The sequence below is a fragment of the Sorex araneus genome, chromosome 9, assembly GCF_027595985.1.
Source record: "Sorex araneus isolate mSorAra2 chromosome 9, mSorAra2.pri, whole genome shotgun sequence".
In the NCBI taxonomy this organism is placed as follows: domain Eukaryota; kingdom Metazoa; phylum Chordata; class Mammalia; order Eulipotyphla; family Soricidae; genus Sorex; species Sorex araneus.
This window is the reverse complement of record NC_073310.1, coordinates 10984497-11007545: the sequence shown is the minus strand read 5'-3', so window position 1 is coordinate 11007545 and position 23049 is coordinate 10984497. Positions and strand designations below refer to the sequence as shown.

Sequence of the window (23049 nt, the reverse complement as noted above, 5' to 3'; positions counted from 1 at the left end):
CAACCCCTGTGCATCGCCGGGTGTGACCCAAAAAGCAAAAAAAAAAAAAAAATAGCATCTCATAGCATCGAATGTGCAGGCTTTGTGGCTCCAGAGAGCTGAATCCCAGGTTTCACTTAGCACCTTTGTGACTCTGGGATATCCCACTGTCTCCTCACTAATGTCAGGCTACTTACATGTCTTTCCAAAGGCTGTTGTAAAGAGGGGATGGAAACAACAAAAAGGTGCCAGGGAGAGTATCTCATGAACAGTTCCTCTGGCAATACACTCAAAGTGGGCTCTTTCTCCAGTCCTCTGTGCGAAGGACAGGCACCCGGGGACAGAAGGCACGGAGCTAGGTGGGAGTGCAGTGACTGAAAACAGACTAGAGCAAACTCAAACAAGCTGGAGCCCAGACCCTGAGGAAACAATAGATGGATTATGCAGTACTGAGGAAATACTGAAGAGCAATTCTAAGTATTAAACACCCAAGCCAAAGGCATGTAGCATTATTTTTAACCTATGTGATTAGCAACAAAAGGGAGAATCCTGGGCCAGAGTAAGGCAACAAGCTTTCCAGTAAATGTGTAGGAAAAATTTCATCTTTCTTCCTCTACGGGGTCTGGGGGGGGGGGGGCGGGTAGAGGGTGAGGTACTGAGGATGGAGAATGGTCCGACACACCGGCTCCAGCCAACCTGGAGCCTGATTTCCTTAGTGAGATTAAGATCTGGACCCAAGGAGTGGTTTAACCCAACCCCCCGCACTTGGCCCAAGATCTTGGTCAGACAGTTTCCCGCCCTGCAACTCCCTAGAGCAAGGCTTCTTCAGGTCTCTTCCCCATTTGGCAGCTCAAATCGACTTGAAATAGTAACAGCTAAGTAAAGAATCAGTCGAGAAGTCGATCTGGGTGGGCTCAAGCTAAGAAAGAGGCTCTGTGGGCCTCCTGGCTGATTCGAGGTCGGAACAGACTCCATCCAACACTGGTCTTATTCTTCGGGCTGAGTACTGAATTCTGCCCTTCACAGGGTAAGTGAGGGAGGCAATCCAAACCCTGCCCTGTATGCAACAGTCGCCATTCTGCTGGGAGAAATACAGCAGGTAGGTTCTGGGGCCCTACGGGCACAGCATCATGGGGCCGCCATTCCTGCTAAGAGAAATACGGTAGGTAGGTCCTGGGGCACAGCATCATGGGGCCGCCATTCCTGCTAGGAGAAATACGGCAGGTAGGTTCTGGGGCCCTCCCGCACAGCATCACAGGGAAATGGAAAGCAGCACTTATGGTGAAGAGCGAGAGACAGGGTCAAAATCCCCTACTCTGCCTCGTGCCGGCATGGCCTAAAGCAAGTCATCTCTAATCCCAACAGGTTTCTTGAAGATGAAACAGAGATAACATCTGTCAAAGCACTTGGCATTGTGCCTGGACATTTCAAGGGCTCAATAAAGGATATCTATAATTACCATTCTTTTTGGTTTGTTGGTTTGGTTTGGGGGGCCACACCCAGCTGTGCTAAGGGCTTCCTCCTGGCTGTGCACTTAGGGAGCACTCCTGCCGTGCTCAGAGGACCATATGCAGGGATCAAGTCTGGGTTGGCTGTGCGCAAGGCAAGCATTTCACCCGCTGGGCAATCTCTCCGGGCCCTACGTAATTACTGTTCTTACAGGCTTGGAAAGCACATGGACTTTGCAGGCAAGTGGAAGGAATTTCATTCGTGGTTTAACTACTGACTAGTCTTGGATAAATTACTGGTTATTTTACATTTCATGTTACTCAGCTACAAAACATGGCACATTTGAAAATTATTAAGGAAAAATTGAGGGTTTTGTTTTGGGCTCACACTTGATGATGCTCAGGGCTCTGTGCTCAAAGATCACTCCTGGTGGTGGCCAGGGAACCATACGAGGTGCCAGGGATCAAACCCAGGTTGGCCACAAGCAAGGCAAATGCATTACCTGCTGTACTATCTCTCTGGTTCCAACAGTGAGTAATTTCTTTTCTTTCTGTCAAATATAAGTACATGGGCCAACACATACTTGTATCAAAACATACACTTAGAGGAAAAAGCAAGCAGAAAAAAAACTCTCATGGCTTGTTAGTGTGTCCACAGGCTTTCTGGAGGCTGAAAGAGAGAAAAAGGAGGCAGCAGTGCTTGGCTTGTATGCCTTCGGGGTGAGACTACCATCTGGTTCCAGTGAAAGTGGAAACAAACAAAAGAAACTGTTTATTTTTCCTTGAATGATCTGCAGGCTCAGAGGGCCAGGCAGGGGTATTACAGAACTTCATCAAACAAATATCCCAGTGGAAAGAAAAGCAGGAGATATGAGGCTACATGAATAGCAGCGCCTAGCTTTCTCAAAGGGGGACCGCGTTCAAGATAAACACACACCGAGGCCTCCCTTTTGCTGCCCCATCACTTCGCTGCTTTGCAATCAAGTTCAAACTCAATCCCAACACCGAGTGTCACTGCAAATTGTTTATTAAAACACAAAGCAATGGACAGTGAAAAACATCCTGATTTTTTTTTTGTTTTTTAAACGTTTTGGTGGGAAGAGGGGTGGGGGCGTGGAAGGGGTAGGGACAGATGGAGACAGCCCAGAAGGAAAGACAGCTCTATCCACCCCTACTGCTTCACCGGGCCAGCTAGGTCCAAGCTCCTCAGTTACACCTCACTGTGCTGCTGTTGTGGTTACAGAGTTCAATTGGCCTCCGCAGGCAGAAGACGGGGAATCTAGCGTGGGAGTCGCAAGCACCTGACGCTACTCTCCAGTATTTGGTCCAGAACAGAACAGCCAGGCCCGATGTGGGGGGGGGGGCAGTCTTGGTTTCTTGACAAGTCAGATTAGGCCAATGAAGAGGCTGCCCTCGGCTCCCAATGGTGCTAGCCTGGGAGGAAATCAGAGTGATCTGATCCAGGGTCCAATTTCTCTTCATTCCCTGGATCAGGACAGAGCAGGGCAGAAAGCCTCCTAGTCAAGAATGTCTCTCACTCCTGGTTTTGCCACAACGTCTCTCCCTGCCAATTCTCTCCTCCCACCTGGCAAACTCAGCTCTCCTCTGCCGACAGTTGTCCTTTGAAAGGACGGAAAGCGCACTTCAGTTTGTTGTTGTTTTTCCTCGTACTGTCATAAAGCACTGAAGCTCAAAATAGAGGTGAGAACAGAGTTCTGCTTTGCCTGGTGCTATGTGCCCCCCATCGCACAAGTCTGCCTGGATGCGAGAGGTGCCAAGGCCCTCTCTGCCAACTCTAGCAGGCACTACTGTTTCCCTGGCTGCCAGCACAATCCTGGCTCCTTGTTCTTATACTTGGGGGGCGGGGGTGGGGAGGAACCTGTCCCCAGAGACCCATCCTGCTCTTTTCCTGCCAACCCAACCAATCCCCAAATTATCTTCTCTTATCCAAGTGAACTGGCACCTAAAAAAAGGCTAGCCAAAAGGCAGCTGGGGAAGGACAAAGCCGATGGGCAGCCGGCCACCGTGCCCAGAGACAAAGCCCACCCTCCCCGGGCAGTTGACCCACTGGTGCCATTCTAGCATTGTAACAAAATGAGGAAATCTAGCCCTCTTGTCCCAGGAGAGGTCTCACACAAAAGAGTCCTCTCTGGGACTAAAAGGGAGAAATTACTCTGATCTCTCAGAAGCTGGAACATTAAGGCTTCCTTGCAATTTTCTTAGAGCTCTTTGATCCCTAATTATATCTTTCCATAAAAGAGAAGCAGATTTCTTCGGAGATTTCTGAACAGATTCTGGGTGTTTCTGGTCCTGTTTCAGTACATAATCATTCGGCCTCACCCCAGGCTCCTTCCTCAGGGTCACAGCAGGAGGCCCAAAATTGTCCTTCCCTCCCTCCCCACCTCGATTCTTCCCGCGCCCCCCCCACCCCCTTTAAACAGGAGCATTTACTAGTCTCTTGATTTGGAAAGCTCACCTCCTAGGTCTTTCGGAGAGGCGGGGAGGAAATAACTACATGTTGCCTCCGGATGCCATCAGAGGCCCCGTGAGGCAGAAGACACTTAGACAGAGCCGGCCAACAAAGGGGACGGGGAAGGGATAGGAAGCAGTCCCAAGGGAGGACTGTGAGCCCCCTGCCCAGACCTGAATCTACTGGGAATGCCCAGCCTGGCTCAGAGCAGGAGAGCGAAGGCACTGTGCTGACCGAGCGGAGTTCTTCCCAACCCCCGGGGGCAGGCGAACCTGCGGATTCTTTCCCTGGGCTTCCCGAGGCGAGCCAGTTTTTAGGAAAAGGAATCTAAGTGCTAGGAAGGGGGAAATACTGCTGCTGTTTCTGAAAGTTCAACTGAGATTCCAGAAGTCACGGTCGGGGCCTTCTCGGGCGAAAAGTAGAGAGAGGCGGGATAGAAGAAGGGAGAGAAATTCCTTAAAACAGAAGCTTCTCCACAGAAGATAACGAAGTCAAACCACAATTCGGAAACTGGAGTACACTGTTCCCAAGCACAGAGAGGAGAGGCAAATCTAACTCAACCTTTATGCCAGCTCTTCAAAGCCTAGTTAGTGACCTTTAAAGTGATCCCCCACTTTGACCAATAGGTGCCCCTGCTGGTTCCTCCACCCTCGGGAGAATCTAATACCATCGACACTTGAAGAGAACCAGCTTTCAGCCACCACAGCTCCAGGCTACCCACTGAGCACTACCCACTGAGCAGTGCAGCTTCTATTCACTAGTAGGGATTTTTTCAGAAAAATGGATCTGGTTCAGGAGACATGTTTCCTGGCACGTTGTTTTGATCAGCACGAGCGATGCCCCCAAAATGGTAGGTTCAGACCCTCGTTCTCAATCAGGCGACCCTACAGGCTCAGCCCAATCTTAGCAGCCATCTCTGCAAGGTCTGTCCCGAAATTTCAACTGGTCACACCTCTGGCAAGAGAGTTTCAACGTTGGCCACCTGCTCTTGGATTTGGCTAGCTGGGCTCAGGGGGATCTAAACACCTTGGGCAGAACGTGGATCCAGTAGGAGAAACAAGCACCTCCTCCTTCCCCGTCCCTTGCTGCCGCCACTCATCCCCTTCCCAACCCCGGTCAGACTTCCAGCAGCAGAACCTCAATCCTAGCACTAGCTCAGAGAACAGAGAGAGCAACAAACAGTGCAAAAAGCAAAGGATAAACAAGATTTTTTTTTTTCTCACACACACACAATACAAAAATAAAAAGTGCCCCATCCCACCCTTTAAACCTAAACTTCATGTACCTATATCACCTTGTAAGAGGGAAAAAAATAAACGAAAAAAAAAAAAAAACTTTCAAGTTTAGCATCAGGAGCCAGCAGTGACCAGCCCTGGGAGGGTTTGGCTCTAGATGACTCTATTCCAGCCCCCACCATACCTCTTCCTGTTTCTTGACTTTGCCCTTTGTTTTTGTAAGCCTTGGAATAAGATGTTCCTTTCTTTCAGACACAAGCGAGGAGGAAAGTGCCCACCCAACCCTGAGCTCGGGGAAAGGGCAGGCGCAGAAACAGGCGGAGGCGCAGCTGCTTGGGTTACAGTACCGTTAGGAAACAGCCCCGAGCCACCGAGAGGACGGACTGAGGCGCGGCAGCAGGGACCAGGCAAACGAGCAAGGCAACACGGAGGCACTGAGTCCTCCTTTCTCGTCCACTCTGTTGCCAGAGACCTTTGGGGGGGTCGTGGCAGGATGAAACCAGAGCCGCTGGCAGAAGCCCAATTGACAGGGTGTCGGGTGCCCTTTGCAGGTGGTCCCCAAAACTAAGGCTACAGGAAGTCATTCTTTAAAATGGGGGGAGCACTGTGAAGAACTCAGGGAGCATTCTCTGCTTGAGCCTCAGGCCACAGCTGTTCAGGTGCCTAACTCAGCACTCAAGTACTGAGAGCCTGGTTCCAGCTACAACAGAGGGCTGCAACTCAAATGGTGATCTGAAGAAACGCATTGAAAGTCAACACCCAAGACATTTGAGTCCAAGGCCTACATAAAAAGCAAAGGTCTAGAACTCTTAAGAAATAGATCCAAAAAGACAAACCAAAATTGAACACGTTTGGAAAAAAAAAGATCTAAACTACTGTTTAGCGCAAGTAAAAGCTAATCCTGCTGTCTTCTAGTCACAAAATTCTTTATAGCTTGTCTGAGTCCTCCCTCATAGCTGTCCTACATGGATGACAGTGACCAGAAAGGAGTGGGGACAGGGAAGCTTTATTTCCTGCAGAACTTTTCCCAAGGGATTCAATGTAGCCACTTAGATGCTAAGGTTGGTTTCAGAACTGCCAGGCCTGTTGCTGACGCTGACGGGAAATCCTTCAGTCCTATCACCCCAAGAACTCAAATACCACTGGAATAGGAAAATAAAAGACCACAAGGGCATACTATTAAAACCTGTGAGACGTATCACCTGACCAGCTAGAGGAAGTCTGTCTAGTTCCTTTGGGCAGCTCTGGACATAAACCAAAACTGTGTGAACTGTGACAGGCATAGAAAGAAATGAACTCTAAACAGTGGTCACTCACTTAGAAGGGCTCAAGTCTCTGAGGTTGCTCTTAAATTAAGCTAACTTAAGCCTTTCCTAATCCAAAGACCAGAAGAGACTGTTAAGGTCAAGTGTTCTGCTGCCTGCAGGCTGGAAAGCATCACTGTCCCCTGGCAGCGAGACCCTACAAAGGGGCCAGTATAAGAACTGCGGGGGCATATCCTCCTGGTGGCTGGCTCAGAGATCCAGGGACGGAGTACCAACAATGTGAAGTGGTAGAGGATAAGACATTCAAGCAGAGGAAACTCAAAATCCCCATGGTCTCCTTCCCTTCTTGGCAATAACTTAGAAGAACGGTGGAGAGAAGAGGAGAGATTTCAAATGAGTCCGAGTAAATGAGAGGAAATCAAGTCCCCAACAGGCACTGAAATCAAAATGATTTGTTGCGGTAACAAGTCAGAGGCAACCTGAAGATCTGACCTAAGCTAATCGTCTTGGATACCAGACAGTCCTCTAACTGCCACATGTCAGGGAGACAAGCAATGACAAAGCTCCAACACTTGAGATGGAATCAACACTGGACAAAAACCAGAAAGGCTTCCAAGTAAGAAAGTATCTATTTCCCTTTCCTTTTTTAAAACTCCTCTTCCGTTTTTGTCTTTATCATACAAATCATATATTTACACACACACTCAATCCCAGGACATATGAAAATTTATCTGAACATAACTTCAGAACATATCCAATTCCCAGCAGTGGTCCTCTAAGTAATAAGATGACATTCTCCTGCTGTTGATTTCTAACCTTAAAAAAAAAAAAAAAGGAACTGTGTCTGCTCTGAGTTAAGAGTCCTTTCCACTAGGTACACAGATGAGAATCCTTGAACAGGTAGGATCCAGCTTACCCCAAGTACCCTAGAGAAGAAAGGGACGGTTGGGAGCAAGTCACAAAGAGAGGATTAGGACTGATGCAGGTCTGGGACCAGGTGGTAGATGAGGGTTACTCTCTACTCTGCCTCTTTTTATCTCCTTTAATTTGTGTGTGTGTGTGTGTGTGTGTTGTCTGTCTGCTTTGTTAATCACTGTGAAAAATACAGAAACCAATTTCACCATGTTTGGTTTCTCTCCCATGCCCGGCCACCCTGTTTGGGATGGTAATCTGTTCTCACAACCGGCAGAGGCAGAAGAGGGTTGGAATGAAGACTCCAAAGGCCACCAGGATGGGAAACATGAGGCTGCTGTTGTCCGAGGCATAGGGGTTGGGTGTGCGAGGGCCTGACTGCACACGGTTCTTATTGGTCTGTCTTTTAAGATTCGACCCCTCATCATATTCTTCTTCTTCCTCCTCCTCTTCTTTCTTCTCCAGTCCAGGATGAGGCTGAAGCTTTGGTACATCTGATCAAAAGAGAGGACAACTTTTAAGGCCCACGGCACTTAAAGTACAATCCTGGAAAGTAGTAATATAGAGATCCTAGGACCTAACCAGGACCAACAAATAGTAGTGGTAGAAATAGCTCTGGAGAACCACAGAAATGCTGCCAACACTAGTCTTTGGATTTAACTTTGGTTAAAGCTCTAAGAATAGGAGGGTCACTATATCCCCTCCTTGTTCTACTTTAGAATCCTTAGAGACCATATTTGCATACAGGCAATGACCCAACACTGGAATCTTAACCTTTCCAAGTACCTCCTCCTCCCTACCACAATCCCATATTCCCTTCTGAGTCACATAGCACTGAAGAGCTGATCCACAGAGTTCTGAGTTCTTGGCATTCACTCGTCTCCTTCTTAGGGATTTGATCTATATATCTGTTTGGTGGTGAGACAGCTGCTCCCAGATGTCATAATATAGTAGGATGAGACTGTCAATGCCTTCAAGATGAGCTGAGAAACGTCCTCTATAGAGATGGGGTGAGGGGAAAAAAATGTCTAAGACCGTTTTCTCAGCAAAATCAGCCTGGGACACTGTCAGCCAGAATAACCTACATCCTGAGAAAGAAATTACCGTAAGGCTGGATTCCAAGGACAAGGAGATATTAACAAGTGAACTTTTGTCCCGGTATGATCCAGGAATACACATCAAAATCTTTAAATACACACAGAGAGACACACAGACACACCCCTATCTTTTGTCTTTTTTTCCTTACTGACCCCTGGAAATAAACGTCAAAAAACAAAACAAAGTAAACAGCAACAAAATAAGAATAGAAGTGTTAAAGAGCCAATGCAGGAGGTAGGGTGCTTGTTCTGCATGCAGCTGACCCCAGTTGGAGCACCGCTGGTTCATTTCCTGAGCACTCAGCCAGGAAGAGGCTCCGAGCACTGCCAGGTATGACCCAAACCCACCCCCGACCCCAGCAAAAGATAAAAGTCTTGAAAAGAAGAATACACTTTTTCTACTCTGAAAAAGCATCCGTGTTCTCTTTTGAACACACATCTCCTTCTGTCCCCTCACCTTTCTCTAAGTTAGCTTCTTCATGCTTGCTGTCTTGGAGCCACACCAAGTGGTCCTCAGGGCGTACACCTGACTCTGAGCTCAGGGAACCATGTGGTGTGTCGGGGAGCAAGCCCACTGTACTATCTATCGCTCTGGCCATAAGTAAATTTCTTTAAATACAACCATTTTATTTCACAGAAATAAACAGTGCAGTAAAATGCTTGCCCTGCACAGGCAATCCTGGTTTGATCGCTGGCACCACATACGATCCCCTGAGCAATACTGGGCATGATCCCTGCGCAGAGAGCCAGGAGTCAGCCCTGAGCACTGCTGGGTGTGACCCAAAAACCCAAAAACAAATAAAACTAAAACTAGAATAACAAGTTTTAGTGTTCAGATAACTACAAAATTCAGAGCATAGTAATAGGGGTATTACTAATCCTTATTTACACTCAAGTTAAAAGACCATGTCTAAAACCAAACAACTGTCGTTATAATTGGCATCAAGTTCTGAATACAGAAGTCACTTCACAGTTTATGGCATGGAGCTCAGGGGTGGAGTGGCTTGTTGCCGTGGGGCACGTGTCACAGCTGGATCCCAGCACTGGCCCACGCTGTTGGGTGTCATCACTGACAATGCCCTTATGACGTCTGATGCCACAAGAGCAATCTCCATCATATCATAACCAAGTGCGCGGTGATCCCTGAATACTTCAACAACAAAGAAAGAAGAGGAAGGGGAAAACTTCCCATATAAAAAGGGAAAAAAAAAAAAAACCTTTTTAACTCATGGAGCAGAGAGACAGCTCAAAAGTGGTGGCATGCTGAAGGGTCCAAGAGGAGTCTGTCTGGTCGACACAGCCAAATGACTGTATCCCCAGGAGTGTCATCCACAACTCCCGAGCACTGCCTGGAAGGACCCTCCCATGGACGGACACCTAATGGCAAAGGACCATGGACAATTCCACCACCATCCACCTGATTCTGAGGCCCCCCCAATCGGACTTGAAAATGTCAATCAGCTAAATTACCCTTAGAATTTCTTCTGCTCTAACACTAGTGAGAAAGAGCAGGGCCAGAGACAGCTCAGCAGGCGTTGCGCGCAGGAATACAAGACCAGGGTTTAGTCCCCAGCACCACACGGTCCCCAAAGCACTGCCAGGAAGAGTGACCCTGGAGCACTGAGCTGGAAGAACCCCTTAACACCACCAGGCATGGCCTTGAAGTCAATCAAACAAAACCCCCAAAGGTCAACAGTACAACTTAGCCAGGAATGTGGCTCAGCAGTGCAGCACACATGTGCATGTGTGGAACCCTGGGTTCAGTCTCTGGCACCACAAAACATAAAACCAACAAAAAAAAAGCACAACTTACCATCCACTGTTCCAGCCATGATGTAGAGTGCACAGACTTTGGGATTGTCATAGTAACCCTAGGAAACAGGAAACAGCGGTCAACTCGGACTGTAGCCAACGCAACCCCTGACCCGCCCATTTGAGCCCCTCCTTACTCCTGAGGGCAGAGCAGGAACAGTACCTTGACAAATTCAATGTAGAGTTTCCCCGTGAAGGTGGACACTTCCCCCTGGACGCTCAGTTTCCCCTTTCGGATGCTCATAGGGATGATTTCATCATGAGCTGTGCTGTGCCCAACACGGTCAAAGATATCCAGGTCCTTCACCACGACGTGGCCATTCAATCGTACATCAAATACCTTCCAGGATTACAACAGGAGACAGCGTCAAAATCATCGGCCTCACACCCTGGGCTTCAAGTTCAAAAATACATTTTAAAAATTCCAGGGCAAACAACTGTTATCATGAATAACTTTGTAAATCATGGTGCTTTCTATAAAAAGTAATAGTAATAATAATAATTAAAAAAAACACCCCAGGGCAGGAGATAGCTAGGGTCTTTTACCTGCACGAAATCAAAGTCCACACTATCAAAGAGGCCCCACTTGGGCCTTAGGGAACCGATACAAACAAAAAGCTCAACGTGGGAAGAAGGGAACTCACAGAAGGGACAGGCAAAGAACAGGTATAAAACAAACGGGGGTTCAGGGGTCATAGGAGCAGAGCGCGTGTCTCGCACACTGCAGCCTCAGGTTCCACACCCGGCATCGCACAGTCCTCCAGGCACTGCTGGAAGCTGGGACTATGCCTAAAATCACCAGGTGAGGCCCAAAATATACTGCCCCTACCCCACAGGAAATAAAAACATGCGGACAACCAAGGGATAACCAGGAGGGTCTCACTAGGACTAGCTTGTTACAAAGAAATGGGCGACTGGGGCTGGAGCGATAGCACAGCGGGTAGGGCATTTGCCTTGCATACGGCCGACCCGGGTTCGATCCCCGGCATCCCATATGGTCCCCCAAGCACTGCCAGGACTAATTCCTGAGTGCAGAGCCAGGAGTAACCCCTGAGCATTGCTGGGTGTGACCCAAAAAGCAAAAAAACAAAAACAAAACAAAAAAAAAAACCAAAGAAACGGGCCACTGACATTGCACTGTGTCACCACCACCCAAGGCAAGTGCAGCGTCCTGAACAAGGGACAAAGCTGCATGTGGGGGCAGAAGGAAGCCAACTCTTCCAGTTGGGCCCAAGGCAGACGCCTCGCCCAGAGGCCCCACTGCCATTTGACCAGGCGTCACCTTCTGCTGGGACTGGGCAAAGTAGACCTCGGCAAATTTCAACACCAGCACGTAGTCCCCCTCCTCCTTGATGGGCACTTCATAGCCAAAGGTCTCCTCATTGTACCGCTCTGTTTGATACAGGATCTGATCCTCAGGGTTGGAACGCAGGATTGGCAGCTTCATGCCATAATCAGAGGCTGGGGACAAAAGACAAAAAAGACACATCAGAGGCAAAACACACAAAAGAGCCCAGAGCCCCCAAACAGGCCAGAAACATCTCCAAGGCAATGCTAACAATACTCCCAGGGAAGAGGCCCCTCTGAGGCACCTGGCTCCAAAAAGACCAGGCACAAAGGTTCTTACCAGGGCAGAGTGGAATGAAAGAAACCAGACAGATCCCATGACCTGACAGCAGGAAAGTTGGAAGCAAATTAAAATGACTTTACAGCACAGTGGGAAGGGCGTTTGCCTTACACGCAGCTGATCTCGGTTCGATTCCTCCGGCCCTCTCGGAGAGCCCGGCAAGCTATTGAGAGTATCTCGCCCGCACGGCAGAGCATGGCAAGCTACCCATGACGTATTCGATACGCCAAAAACAGTAACGAGTATCACAATGGAGACGTCACTGGTGCCCGCTCGAGCCAATCGATGAGCGACGGGATGACAGTGATATGGTGCTACCCAGCTATATGGTAATAGAGAAAAGGGAAACGTGTGCCAGAGAGCAAGTTCAAAGAATACATGCTCATGCTGAAGGGCTGGCTTCAATCCTTCGCACCACAGGTCTGTCTGCCGACCAGGAGTGACCTCCAGGCTCAGAGCTGCAGGCATTCCCTCCTCCCCCAGCACTGCCACGTGGGGGCCAAAACCCCCAAGGGAAAACACGCACCACATTCTAGTGTTCTGCTTGGGATTTGGGTCCCCTCCCAGTGGTAGTCAGGGGCTACTCAAGTTCCTTGCTCAGGGGTCACTCCGGGTAGAGAAATGGTGGCAGGGATCAGACTGGATTCTCTGGCGTGCAAAGCATGCAAGTCCAGCCCAGAGCTATTTGTCTGGCGCCATCACATCATTTGCATAAGCAATTTTCCTTTTACTAGCTTTGGAAGTTTGAGGATGAAAATTATGAAATGTAACTAAAGTGGATTTGGGGGGCTCAGAGAGGGGGGGCCGGAGGGCATTTCCGACCATGTTCAGGGCTTACTCCTGGTTTTTCTACCTGGGATTACTCACAATGATGCTCAGGAACATATGGGGTGCCAGGGATGAACCCTAAGTCAGCTGAGTTCAAGGCAAGCACATTAACCCCTGCACTCTCTCTCCTCCCCTAACTTGGGTATCTTTTTAGTAGAAATGACTTTTCTAATAGATAACCTGTTTGTTTTAGGTTCAGCTTTTCTGAGCAAAAAAAAGGTTTTTGAATTTAATGTCCTGTAGACTTCCCTGGTTATCCCCTTGTTTAATGAAGTTAGGAAAGAGAGCAACTGTAATGAAGTATTTTATTGTAATAAGATGTTACACTTTGCAAGCTGGAACCATAGTATAGCTTGCAACCAACCAACCCCCCACAACCTCCCAAAACCCAATACGGTCTCTGGGGCTGGCCCTAAGCCCTGAGCACTTCTTGATGTTTGGAGCAGAAGGGTGGGGCTGCCAGCATGTGGAGAGTTACACTCTGGAAATAAAACACAGTATAGGGTATAGGAGGGGTTAAGGCATTGGCATTACGTGGAAGAGCCCAGGTACCATTAGATACTGGCACAGCACCATTCTCCAGAGTACTGCTGGGAGTGGCCCCAAACATCACAAAGATGTATAAGCTCTAATTTCCTTTAGGTCAAAGTAACTTTACTTTCCAGACTCACAGAACTCAACCTCACCTATCTGTTCTCTTAAACATTCATTCCCCAGTTAAGCAGAAAACAAAAAAGATAATACTCTATAGCCGGCACTTAACACAATCACTGGCACATTCGCCCAAATGCCAAGTAAGGAAGCAGCTACAGAGCAGCTAAATCACGCGATTCTTTCCACGAGGTCAGAGCGATGCCAAGGAGGGAAAGAAGGGCTGAAGAGAGAGTACACTGGGCAGGGCACCTGCCTTGCATGCGGTCGACCTTGGTTCCATCCCCAGCACCCTTATGATCCCCCAAGCCCTACCAGGTGTGATCCCTAAGTACAGTGCCAGGAATGAGCCCTGAGCACTGCTGGGTGTGGTTCCCCCATAGCCCTCCCCACACCAAAAAAAAGGAGGGAAGGAAAATCAACTTAAGCCTTTATTTCTGGTGTAAAACATCCGAATCCGGAGGAGCTATTTTTCCCACTTCACAGACTAAAAAGGAATCAAACAGGCTAAAAGTAAGTTACTTACATGGGCTGATGTCAGAAGTCCAAAAGCTCTACTGTCCCCAGTCCTCCTTCAACATGGCAGGGGACAAGTCTTGTGTTTTTCTCCCCCAGCCCTGCACATAACTAACCAGCGCTGACCCCCAAACTTAAAGACCCCATACTTCAGCCCCCGAGATGAATAGTTACACTTCTTCTATCCAAAATGAGCCTTTGGCTCCTTTATCCTGTACACACAATAAGGTTTTCCAGTGCTCCATAAATCTACTTTCTAAACTACAAATTTAGAAGTGATTTCAGTACAGGCCTATTCTCTTCTGCCAGCGATTAAGATTTCAAACCTACCTCCCAACCTCAAACAATGACTCTGAAGACACTTGGCACCTACATTCCTTGGGAGAAGTCCAGGAGTAGTCATCCCTAGAGCTTTATCTTCTAAATTACCAAAACTCCAACGGAGGCAAAAGTAAATAAAAGACAAGTGGCTAGGGTCAAGTCCTCCAAACAAAAATAAACATAACTACTAACAGTTCCTGCAAGCAAACAGTAGCCAGATCGGATGGACTGATGAGACAATGTAGCAGGAAACTCATTGCACTATTGTCTTCGGACTTTTTTCCTCCTATTACTTAAAAAAAAAAAATCAAAGAAATGTTGCTGAATAGAACTACAAAGAGTATACTGTCCAGGGCTTTCCCAGGCTCAAACAGTTACAGTTTGAGGGGCACAAACCTATGTAGATTTTTTAAAGAACTGTCATTTCTCCTTGAACTGAGTTAGAAGAATATCCATCTTCCATGAAGATGCTGATCCTTACAAATTTGGAACACTGGCTAGAACCACATTTTAGATAAACAGAAAATTATGTGCTTGAGTAGGGAATCATTTTTTTTTTAATTGCCAAGTGGAAAAAATGAGAAACTAATAACATAATCTGTAGCATCTGTAGCTGACTTAGTTTTCCACAACTAAGGAAACTCAACCATGTGAACAAAACTATTTAACCTCGGAGCTATTTGAAAATATTTTCAGGTTTAAAAAAAAAAATTGATGGGGGAAGACATACCTGGCAGTGCTCAAGGCTTACTCCTGGCTCTGAACTCAGAGATCACTTTGGTGATATTCAGGGAACCACATGGGGTGCCAGAGATTGAACCCGGCTTGGCCACAGCAGGGCAAGCGCCTTGCTGGCAGTACTATCTCTCTGACCCATTAAAAATTTATTTTTTATTTACTTATTTTTGCAGTGCCACAGATCTCAATTTTTTCCCCCCATATTTTGCTTTTTTGGCCACACCCTGAAGTGCTCTGGAAACCCTTACATGGTGCTGGGGATCAAATCCAGGTCAGCCATATGCAAGCCAAGTGCCCCACCTACTGTCCCATCTCCCTGGCCCCATTTTCCCACACGATTTTTATTTTTTTGGTTTGGAGGCCATACCCAGCAATGCACTGGGGTCACTACTGGTGGTGTTTGAGGCCTATGCATTAATCAAACTCAGGCCTCCCATATGAAAAGAATGCACTCTGCCCTTGAATTTCCTTTCTTGGACTATGGGGGGGGCTGTGTCTTGGGGTAACACCCAACTCTAAATTTGGGTGTTTTTTGTTTGTTTGTTTTTTGGGTCACACCTGGAGATGCACGGGGGTTACTCTTGGCTCTGTGCTCAGGAATTACTCCTGGCGGTGCTCAGGGGACCATATGGGATGCTGGGAATCGAACCCAGGTCAGCGGAGTGCAAGGCAAACGCCCTACCCACTGTGCTATCGCTCCAGCCCCATCAACTCTAAATTTTGTTTTGTTTTGTTTTGAGCCACACCCAGTGGTGCTCAGGGTGCCATATATAGTGCTAAGGATCAAGGCAAGCACTCTACCCACACTGTTCTATCATTCCAGGCCCAGAAATTTCCCCTTTTTGCACAGAAGCATCTTAGGGCCATACCCAGTAGGACCCCTGAGCTATTCCTGGCTCTGTGCTGAAGGTCACCACCTGATGTGCTCAGACCAAACGCAATGCCAGGGATCAAACCAAGGTGAACTATATACATGTGTCTAACTCCTGTACTATTTCTTCAGTCTTGAAGTATTTTCACTTTGCTTTTGTTTTTGGGCCACACCCTGCGATGCACGCTCAGGAATTACTCCTGACAGTTCTCAGTGACCAGACAGAATGCCAGGGATTGGAACCGGGTCGGCTGCATGCAAGGCAATCGTCTCACCCACTGTACTATCTCTCCAGCCTAGGAAAGTTCAAGCGGCAATCCCAAGAAAGGTATCACATGCAAAGATGAAATTTGCCAAAGTCCCAAGAGATGCATCTGCAAAAAGAGAATTTTCTTCTCCCCATTTAGCCTTGGTGCATCTGTAGCTAAGTAAATTTCTCTGAAATACACTGAAGTGTTCAGTCAGCACACTGCTTAAACTGGCACAACATAGCCCAGACAGTTAACCAAAAAGAAAGAAGGCCAAAGGGCCTACAAGACTGCTGTCTTCAAGATCTTAGACAATGGAGTAGGCAGGCGGCTTGAGAAATCCAAGCGGTTAGCGGAAGACAGATCTCATTTTAAACCTTGGCTCCACCATCTACTACGTGATATTGAACAGGTTATTTTCTCTAAGTGCTTTGTCAACTGCGTGTGGGCTATCACCTACTCTACAGGGTTACTGTGAGGATTAGGACTTCTGTAAAGAGCCTAATATGGTGCCAGAGAGAGAGAGAGAGAGAGACAGAGACAGAGACAGAGACAGAGAGAGAATACAGAAGCATGCCAGTCAGGCAAGCATGTGCACACAATAAGCACTAAACAAATGCCTCCTCTCTGGGGAGTTTAGGGAAAGGACCAAGCGGAAATGGAAGAAATAAAACTAATTGGAAAACTGCAGCAGGGAGCCACAGGAATGGCAAAGCCAGAAAGAGTGGCACATGTTCTACACAAGCCCACTGCCATAAAGCTCCCCCCAGAGCTCCAACGTCACCCCCCCCATGTGAGCTGCCCCTCCCCATAACCGCTCGATTTTTTTTCCTTGATCACTTTTTTCTCAGGGGAGGCCAGTTCATAAAGAATGACGGGGCCGGGGGTGGCTCAGCAGCAGCCTACTTGTCTAGCCTGTGTGGGGCCCTGGACTCAATAGCGGGCACCGGGGGTAAAAAATTACTGTGAATGCCCTGACACAGGGGACCCAGGGATTCAATTAAGGAAAGATGAAGGGGGCAAAAGGGCTCACGTTATGTCATGTCTGCTGCTTCTTTTTTTTTTTTTTTTTTTTTTAAATAATTTTATTGAATCACCATGTGGAGGGTTACATAGTTCTCAGGATTATGTCGGTTATACAATTCTCAAACACCCTTCCCTTTACCAGTGCCCATCTCCCATCACCAACCCCCCCAGTATACCTGCCACCCCCTCCCACCTCCCCAGTCCCCACCCTTGTACATGATAAGTTCCACTTCGTTTATGCCTTATCTCGATTACATTCCATGTTTCAACACACAACTCACTACCATTGTTGGGGTTTCCCCCAAAAAAGGAAAGCAGTCCTATTGCCAAGGAGGCATTTGATAGTTCTCCACTGCTAAGAATATAGAGATATTAAGTCCCGCTGTTTGTTACATAACTTTTCTTTTTCCCCCTTGCCCCGCGCCACCGAGTTCACGCCTGTTTGGTAATCACCACGCTGCCTGACAAGGGAAAAAAAAAACCGAAAAGGATGGTTATTTCCCGTCATCGGCAGGCGTGGGGCTCTGGCTTAGTTGATAGACTAGTAGAGTTTCTGCAAGCAGTTTCTGGAACCGAAGGGCTTGCGCTGGTATCGGCTCCGGCTCGAGATTCCACCAGCGTCCCACTGTTCCATGTACATAATTTTTCCCCTTATATCCCATTCCCACGCCACCAGGTCTGTTTGCTTAATGGACATCACACTATGTTTGACACCACGCCGCCTTTCTTCCCGAGAAAGAAGGATATTTCTTCTCGTCTGCTGCTTCTAAATACACAGACAATGGAGGAACCAGCCTACTTGAAAGACTCAACCCAGGTTTTAGAGTAAGATAGACCTACACTTGAATCCTGGCTTCAGCACTTACAGTGGTATGAGACAAGCTGTTTTTTCACCTGTAAAATGGGACCACCTAACCCAAATTCTCCACTGATGAATTCCTACTGCCTGGAGAGCCTGCAAAGGAATGAATTCTATTTTTTTTCTTTTTGGGTCACACCCAGCAACGCTCAGGGGTTACTCCTGGCTCTGCACTCAGGAATTACCCCTGGCAGTGCTCAGGGGGACCATATGGGATGCTGGGAATCGAACCCGGGTCGGCCACGTGCAAGGCAAACGCCCTACCCCGCTGTGCTATCGCTCCAGCCCCAGGAATGAATTCTAAACAAATCCCATGCCTTCAGCAAACGCAAAGCAACAGCAATTTTACTTTCAAGTTCTTACTACTCCAAGGCCAAATCGTTCCTCATGAAAACGCTGCCCCAGAAAGGTCTTCTAAAGGCCACAGCACCACACAATCAGTAAGTAATCTGATTGGCTTCAGGCCTCTATCTCTGGATTCATGTTCTACCCTACTTTTAATTCAATGTAAAAGGTCATCAAGCTACCAAATGGGAGGCCCTTTAACTTACTCTAGGTAGGGGATTTTCCGGATTCAAGTCAATGATTTCTAAAGCATGCAAAGTTTCACAGAAGGCGGGGGGGGGGGGGGGGGGGGGCAAAAAAAACAAGACTCTGGATGGAGCATTAGTACAGGGATTAAGGAACGGGTCCTGCATGGAACAGGCTCAACCTCCCCTTACTGCATATGATACCCCAAACCCCAAACACCACCAGGAGTGACCCTAGAGTATTGCTGGGTATGGATACCCTCCAACAGAGGTTCAGTAGGGACCAGAGAGATAGTACAGCAGGTAGGGCATTTGCCTTGCATGGGGCCAACCGGGGTTGGATCCCCAAATCCTGCATGGTCCCCCAAGTAACCACCAGGAGTGAGCCCTGAGTGCAAAGCCAGAAGAAACCTATGAGCGTGGCTAGGTATGGCCCCCAAACAAAACTAAAACAATTAAAAAATAAGGTTTATCATTGGCAAATGCTAGTCATTTGTATTTAGTATCATACAAATGATTAACAAGTGTCTATGAAGAGGAAAAAGTGTCTCTTAAAACTAAGCATATTTCTGGGCTCTCAAGCCAAATAGCCAGGCCTGTTCCTCATCAGAGTCAAGAGGAACTCAAATAAGCAAGTCAAGAACCTGGAACGCGCAGCATACCAAAATCCCCAAAGACTGCTTCCGAACCACTTTCTATAGTGGTACTTTCATCTGTGGGTGCACACAGCTTGGGAAAAAAGCCCTTTCCCGGGCTTCAGGATCTCCTGTGGCAGAAACGAAGTCAATAAACATTATGAAGTGCCTTTGAAAGCAAAAGCCACTAGGTACCCTAGGCCACTCATTTGGGAGAATGCTGAATTACAAAGACGGAAAAAAAGCCCAGCAAGTTCAAAGCAGGTCAAACCCTTATCTGGATTAATTTAGCAACAAATTTCTGAATTCATTCAACATAAAATGAGCTTTCCTGGAGGTGGTGGTAATAGTACCATAGGCATTTCTTTCTTTCTTTTTTTTTTAATGAAAAAAAGAAGCCAGAGCAGTAGTACAGCAGGTAGGGTGCTGGCCATACATGCAGCTGACCTGGGTTCAACCCCCCTCAGCCCCTCTGATTCAGAGTACCACCAGCGTGATTTCTGAGTGCACAAGCAGGAGTAATCCCTGAGCACAGCCAGGTGTGCCCATCCCCCACAAAAAGAAAAAGAAAAAAGTAAGCTATAGAGCTCCTACTGCAATTAGTGCCTATAGCTGTGTAAGGCAAGGGTCTCCAAATCCCAGGGCCACCGTTGTCAACGTAAGACAAGTGGTCAGAAAGGAAGGCAGGGAGGACAGCCACGCTTCCCTACGTGGTGCCGACTCCAGAGTTGCGTACTGAGAGTGGACGCACGTTACATCTTAACCCCAGATCTAATGGCAACAACAGGCTATTTTCAGGAACCTGGTAACTGCAGTGATGCAAACAGGCTGGTCTGGGCTGCAGCCCACAATCACCCCTCCTCTCTATTCAGACACCGTCATATGTCTACAGGTCACACCCTGTGCGGGGGGCTGACACTCAGGTGCCCCCAAAGACCAGGGTCCAAGATGGGGCTCTTGTCTACACAGGCACTGGTCTAATGGAATTGCACCTCCGGCAAAAAAAAAAAAAAAAACTCTTCCTAAAGAGCTGCAACCCTAAGCCAATACCAGGCAAAGACACAGAAACCAAACCAAGAAATCCTCAGGCAGCAACCGGACCCCTGGAAACCGGGATTTCTGCAAGAGGGGAGGAACTGCAGGAAACCTGGGCGGTCTCAGCGCCCCTCTCTCTCCCAGCCGCTGAGCTAGACGGGGTAAGGTAACCTCTGTCAAGTCTGCTGCTATCTAGCAAGTGAAAGGAACCATCTGGCGGAGCCCTCAGCAGAGCGGCTCTCCGGGGGCAAAGTCCACCAACGGTCTCCAGTTTCCTCAAGGACCCAGGCCGAGGACAGTAACATTAGCGGCCCTAAGTAAGACCTGCCCGGGGCGGCCCTTCCAGCTGCCCAAAGCGCCCAGAGCCTGACTCAGCGGAGCCCAGGCTACCGACACCTCCGTGCCAGGCCCAGAGAGACTCCAAGACAAACACAGAACTTCAGCACTCTGCCCCGCGCCCGCAGGCCCTCGCCCACACGGAGCCGGCCCGACCACCGACTGGGACCCTCTCCTACGAAACCCTGCATCCAGGCAGCAGCCTAAGAGGGGGAGGGGGGGGCGTCCGCGAAGAGCGCAGGAGCCAGCCTGGCGCTGGGCTGTCGGGAGGGGGCCGCGTGCCACTGGGGGTGGCCTCTGAACCCAGCACACGGCCCCAAGCTCCTCCCAACACAGGGAGCAAGGAACTTCCTCCCTCAACCTATTTTCGGGTCCTCCACGAGCCTGGGGCAAGCCCCCCCCCCACCCTCGCCCCCAAAGCGGTCTGGCCAGTAACAATCTCTGGAGCCCCGGGTGCAGGCACCTGGGGCCTAGCCACAGCATCAGACTATTAGGGGAGACGTGGGGACCCGAACTTCTGCCTTTCGGAACCAGTTCTCCCCGGGCATCGGCAAAAAATGACTGCAGGGGGGCCGAAATCCCGCTTTCCCACCCACCCCCCACCCACCTCCCCACTCCCCGCCCCGAGCCAGCCTCGGATTCCGCGGGGCCACGCAGGCCAGACCCTGAGCACGCTCGCAGGGAACGCTCCGATCCGATCCGACTGACCCAGATAGAACCACCCCGCGGGGCGGCCTGCGGCGGCCGCTTCCCCGCACGTGGAGGGGTGGGGGGCGGCGGTGCTGCAACTTTCCCGGCCCGCCCGCCCCCGACTACCCACCCAGGCTACGCTTGGGGCTCGGCTCCCCGCGCCCCCAAAGGGGTTAAAGGGGAGCGGGCGCGGGCGGGCTGGGCAGCAATCCGCCCCGACCGGTCTGCAACCGGGGCGCAGAACCCAGGGGGCGGGGGACGCCCACCGCCCACCCCACCCCCCACCAGCCCCAGGCCTCGAGGGGGCCAGAGGCCGCCCCGGACTGGCGTCTCCCGGCTCCGGCCCCAGTGAGGCGTCGGAGACAGCGCAGGACTCGCCGGCCACGCCGAGCTGGTCCCTGCCAACTCCCTGCGCCTCGACGGCCGCGGGGGGCGGCGAGCCCCGAGGAGGGGCCCGGGCTCCCGCCGCTCGCGGGAGGGGCGCTCACCTCGGCCCACCCGGCCTTCCAAAGGGTCCTTGCGGAAGTGGATCCCGTGCACGTCCACATGCGCCTCGCCGCCCGCGTTGACGGCCCAGATGACGCTCTCGGGCAGCCCGGCCCCCGCCAGGCGGACCACGCCGAGCCCCGGCTCCCGCTGCGCCGGGAGCAGGAGCAGCAGCAGCAGTCGCAGGAGCGCCACGGCGGCCCCCTCGGCCGCTCGGGACCCCAGCATGGCGCCCACCACGGCGGGGGCAGCCTCTGCCGAGCCTAGTGCGCGGCCGGCCGCCAGGCCGCCCGGGTCTCAGTGAAGGAGCGCCGCGGGCTGCTCTGCCTCAGCCGCCGGGGACATGTCGCTCTCAGGCCTCCTTCTCCTCGGCCACGGGGGCCGCCTCCCACCTCGGGAACAACCTACCCCATTGCCCAGCCCCGGCCACGACTCGACAGCCAATCGGCAGCCAGACCTCATTAATTACCCACCACCCCGCCCGGAGAGGCCCTCCCATTGGCCGGCAGGCGCGGGGAAGGGCGTGGCTTCTCGCGGGCGCCCACCCAACCATCGGACTCGAGACGGAGCGCGCGCAGAGGTGAGGAGTTCGGTTGAAGCGGCGGTTCAATGCGGAAGTGGCGGGGTGCAGCGCCCGGGCGGCCCCGGAATCCCGCCGCTGACTGGGAAAGGTGGCCGAGAGGGGGGACGGCTTAGAGTAGGGCGCACTGACACGTCGCCAGGACTTCCGGTGGCCCAGATCTTGGGACTTCATAGGTTCCAGAGGGGGCGTTTCTGACTTTCCCGCCCCCTCTCTCTTTTTTAGGGAGAGGCGTGCGCCTCTGCTACAGTAGGCGGAGCCACGGGCGCTCTCCCGACCGGAAGTCCCGGCTTTTTTTTTTTTCCCTCAGCGTGAAGGCGACTCTCGGAAGCAGCCACGTGCACAGGTCTGCGGGACTGGAGCAGCCTCACGAGGACGGGACCCCGCCCCCACCCCGTAGCGGGCTGGGGGGGGGGGCTGGTGGTAGCGTCCAGGCCGCTGTCCAATCAGAAGGCTCCAACGCAGCGGAAACGCGTGGCCCCGTGGGGGAGGGGCGCCGGGCTACCCGCGTCTCCATGGCGACAGTCTCGGCTGGGCGCTCGGGAAGGGGGCGGGGCCGGAGCGTCTCTGGTCCGGGCTTCTGTGGCCTGGGTTGGGGGCAGTCGGAGGCGGCGCGCGGGCAGTGGACCGGCAGAGAGACCCCGACCCCCTCTCCGGGGCTTGCGAGGGCCGCCAGGGCTCGCCAACGTTGCTGATCCCAGCACGGTGGTCGCGGCCCGATCTCACTTTTCAAACAGGAAAAATAGACCCAGAGGGCTACGGAATGTTTGGCCCAAAGGGTCCCCAGGCAGGTTAAAGAGAGCTTTGGCACATACCCCTTTCAGTCCATTTTGTGCCACCAAAGCTTGGATAGC

The 23049-nt window shown here is 50.5% G+C and overlaps 1 protein-coding gene across 2 annotated transcripts; it reads right to left on the bottom strand.

Moving 5' to 3' along the window:
- Positions 1–2176: 2176 nt before the first annotated feature.
- On the bottom strand, positions 2177–21994 carry MLEC (malectin). 2 transcript variants are annotated; one of them, XM_004611086.2, is made up of 5 exons: positions 21618–21991; positions 11501–11679; positions 10382–10558; positions 10220–10277; positions 7436–7803 (listed from the first exon to the last, which is right to left on the bottom strand). In XM_004611086.2, the coding sequence occupies exons 1-5, from the start codon at positions 21841–21843 to the stop codon at positions 7574–7576; spliced, it is 870 nt and encodes a 289-aa protein (XP_004611143.1). In that variant the 5' UTR covers positions 21844–21991; the 3' UTR covers positions 7436–7573. The 2 variants fall into 2 exon arrangements, with proteins under 2 accessions (XP_055002865.1, XP_004611143.1); XM_055146890.1 differs by lacking the exons at positions 10220–10277; positions 10382–10558 and having other exon boundaries at positions 2177–7803; positions 21618–21994.
- Positions 21995–23049: the final 1055 nt, after the last annotated feature.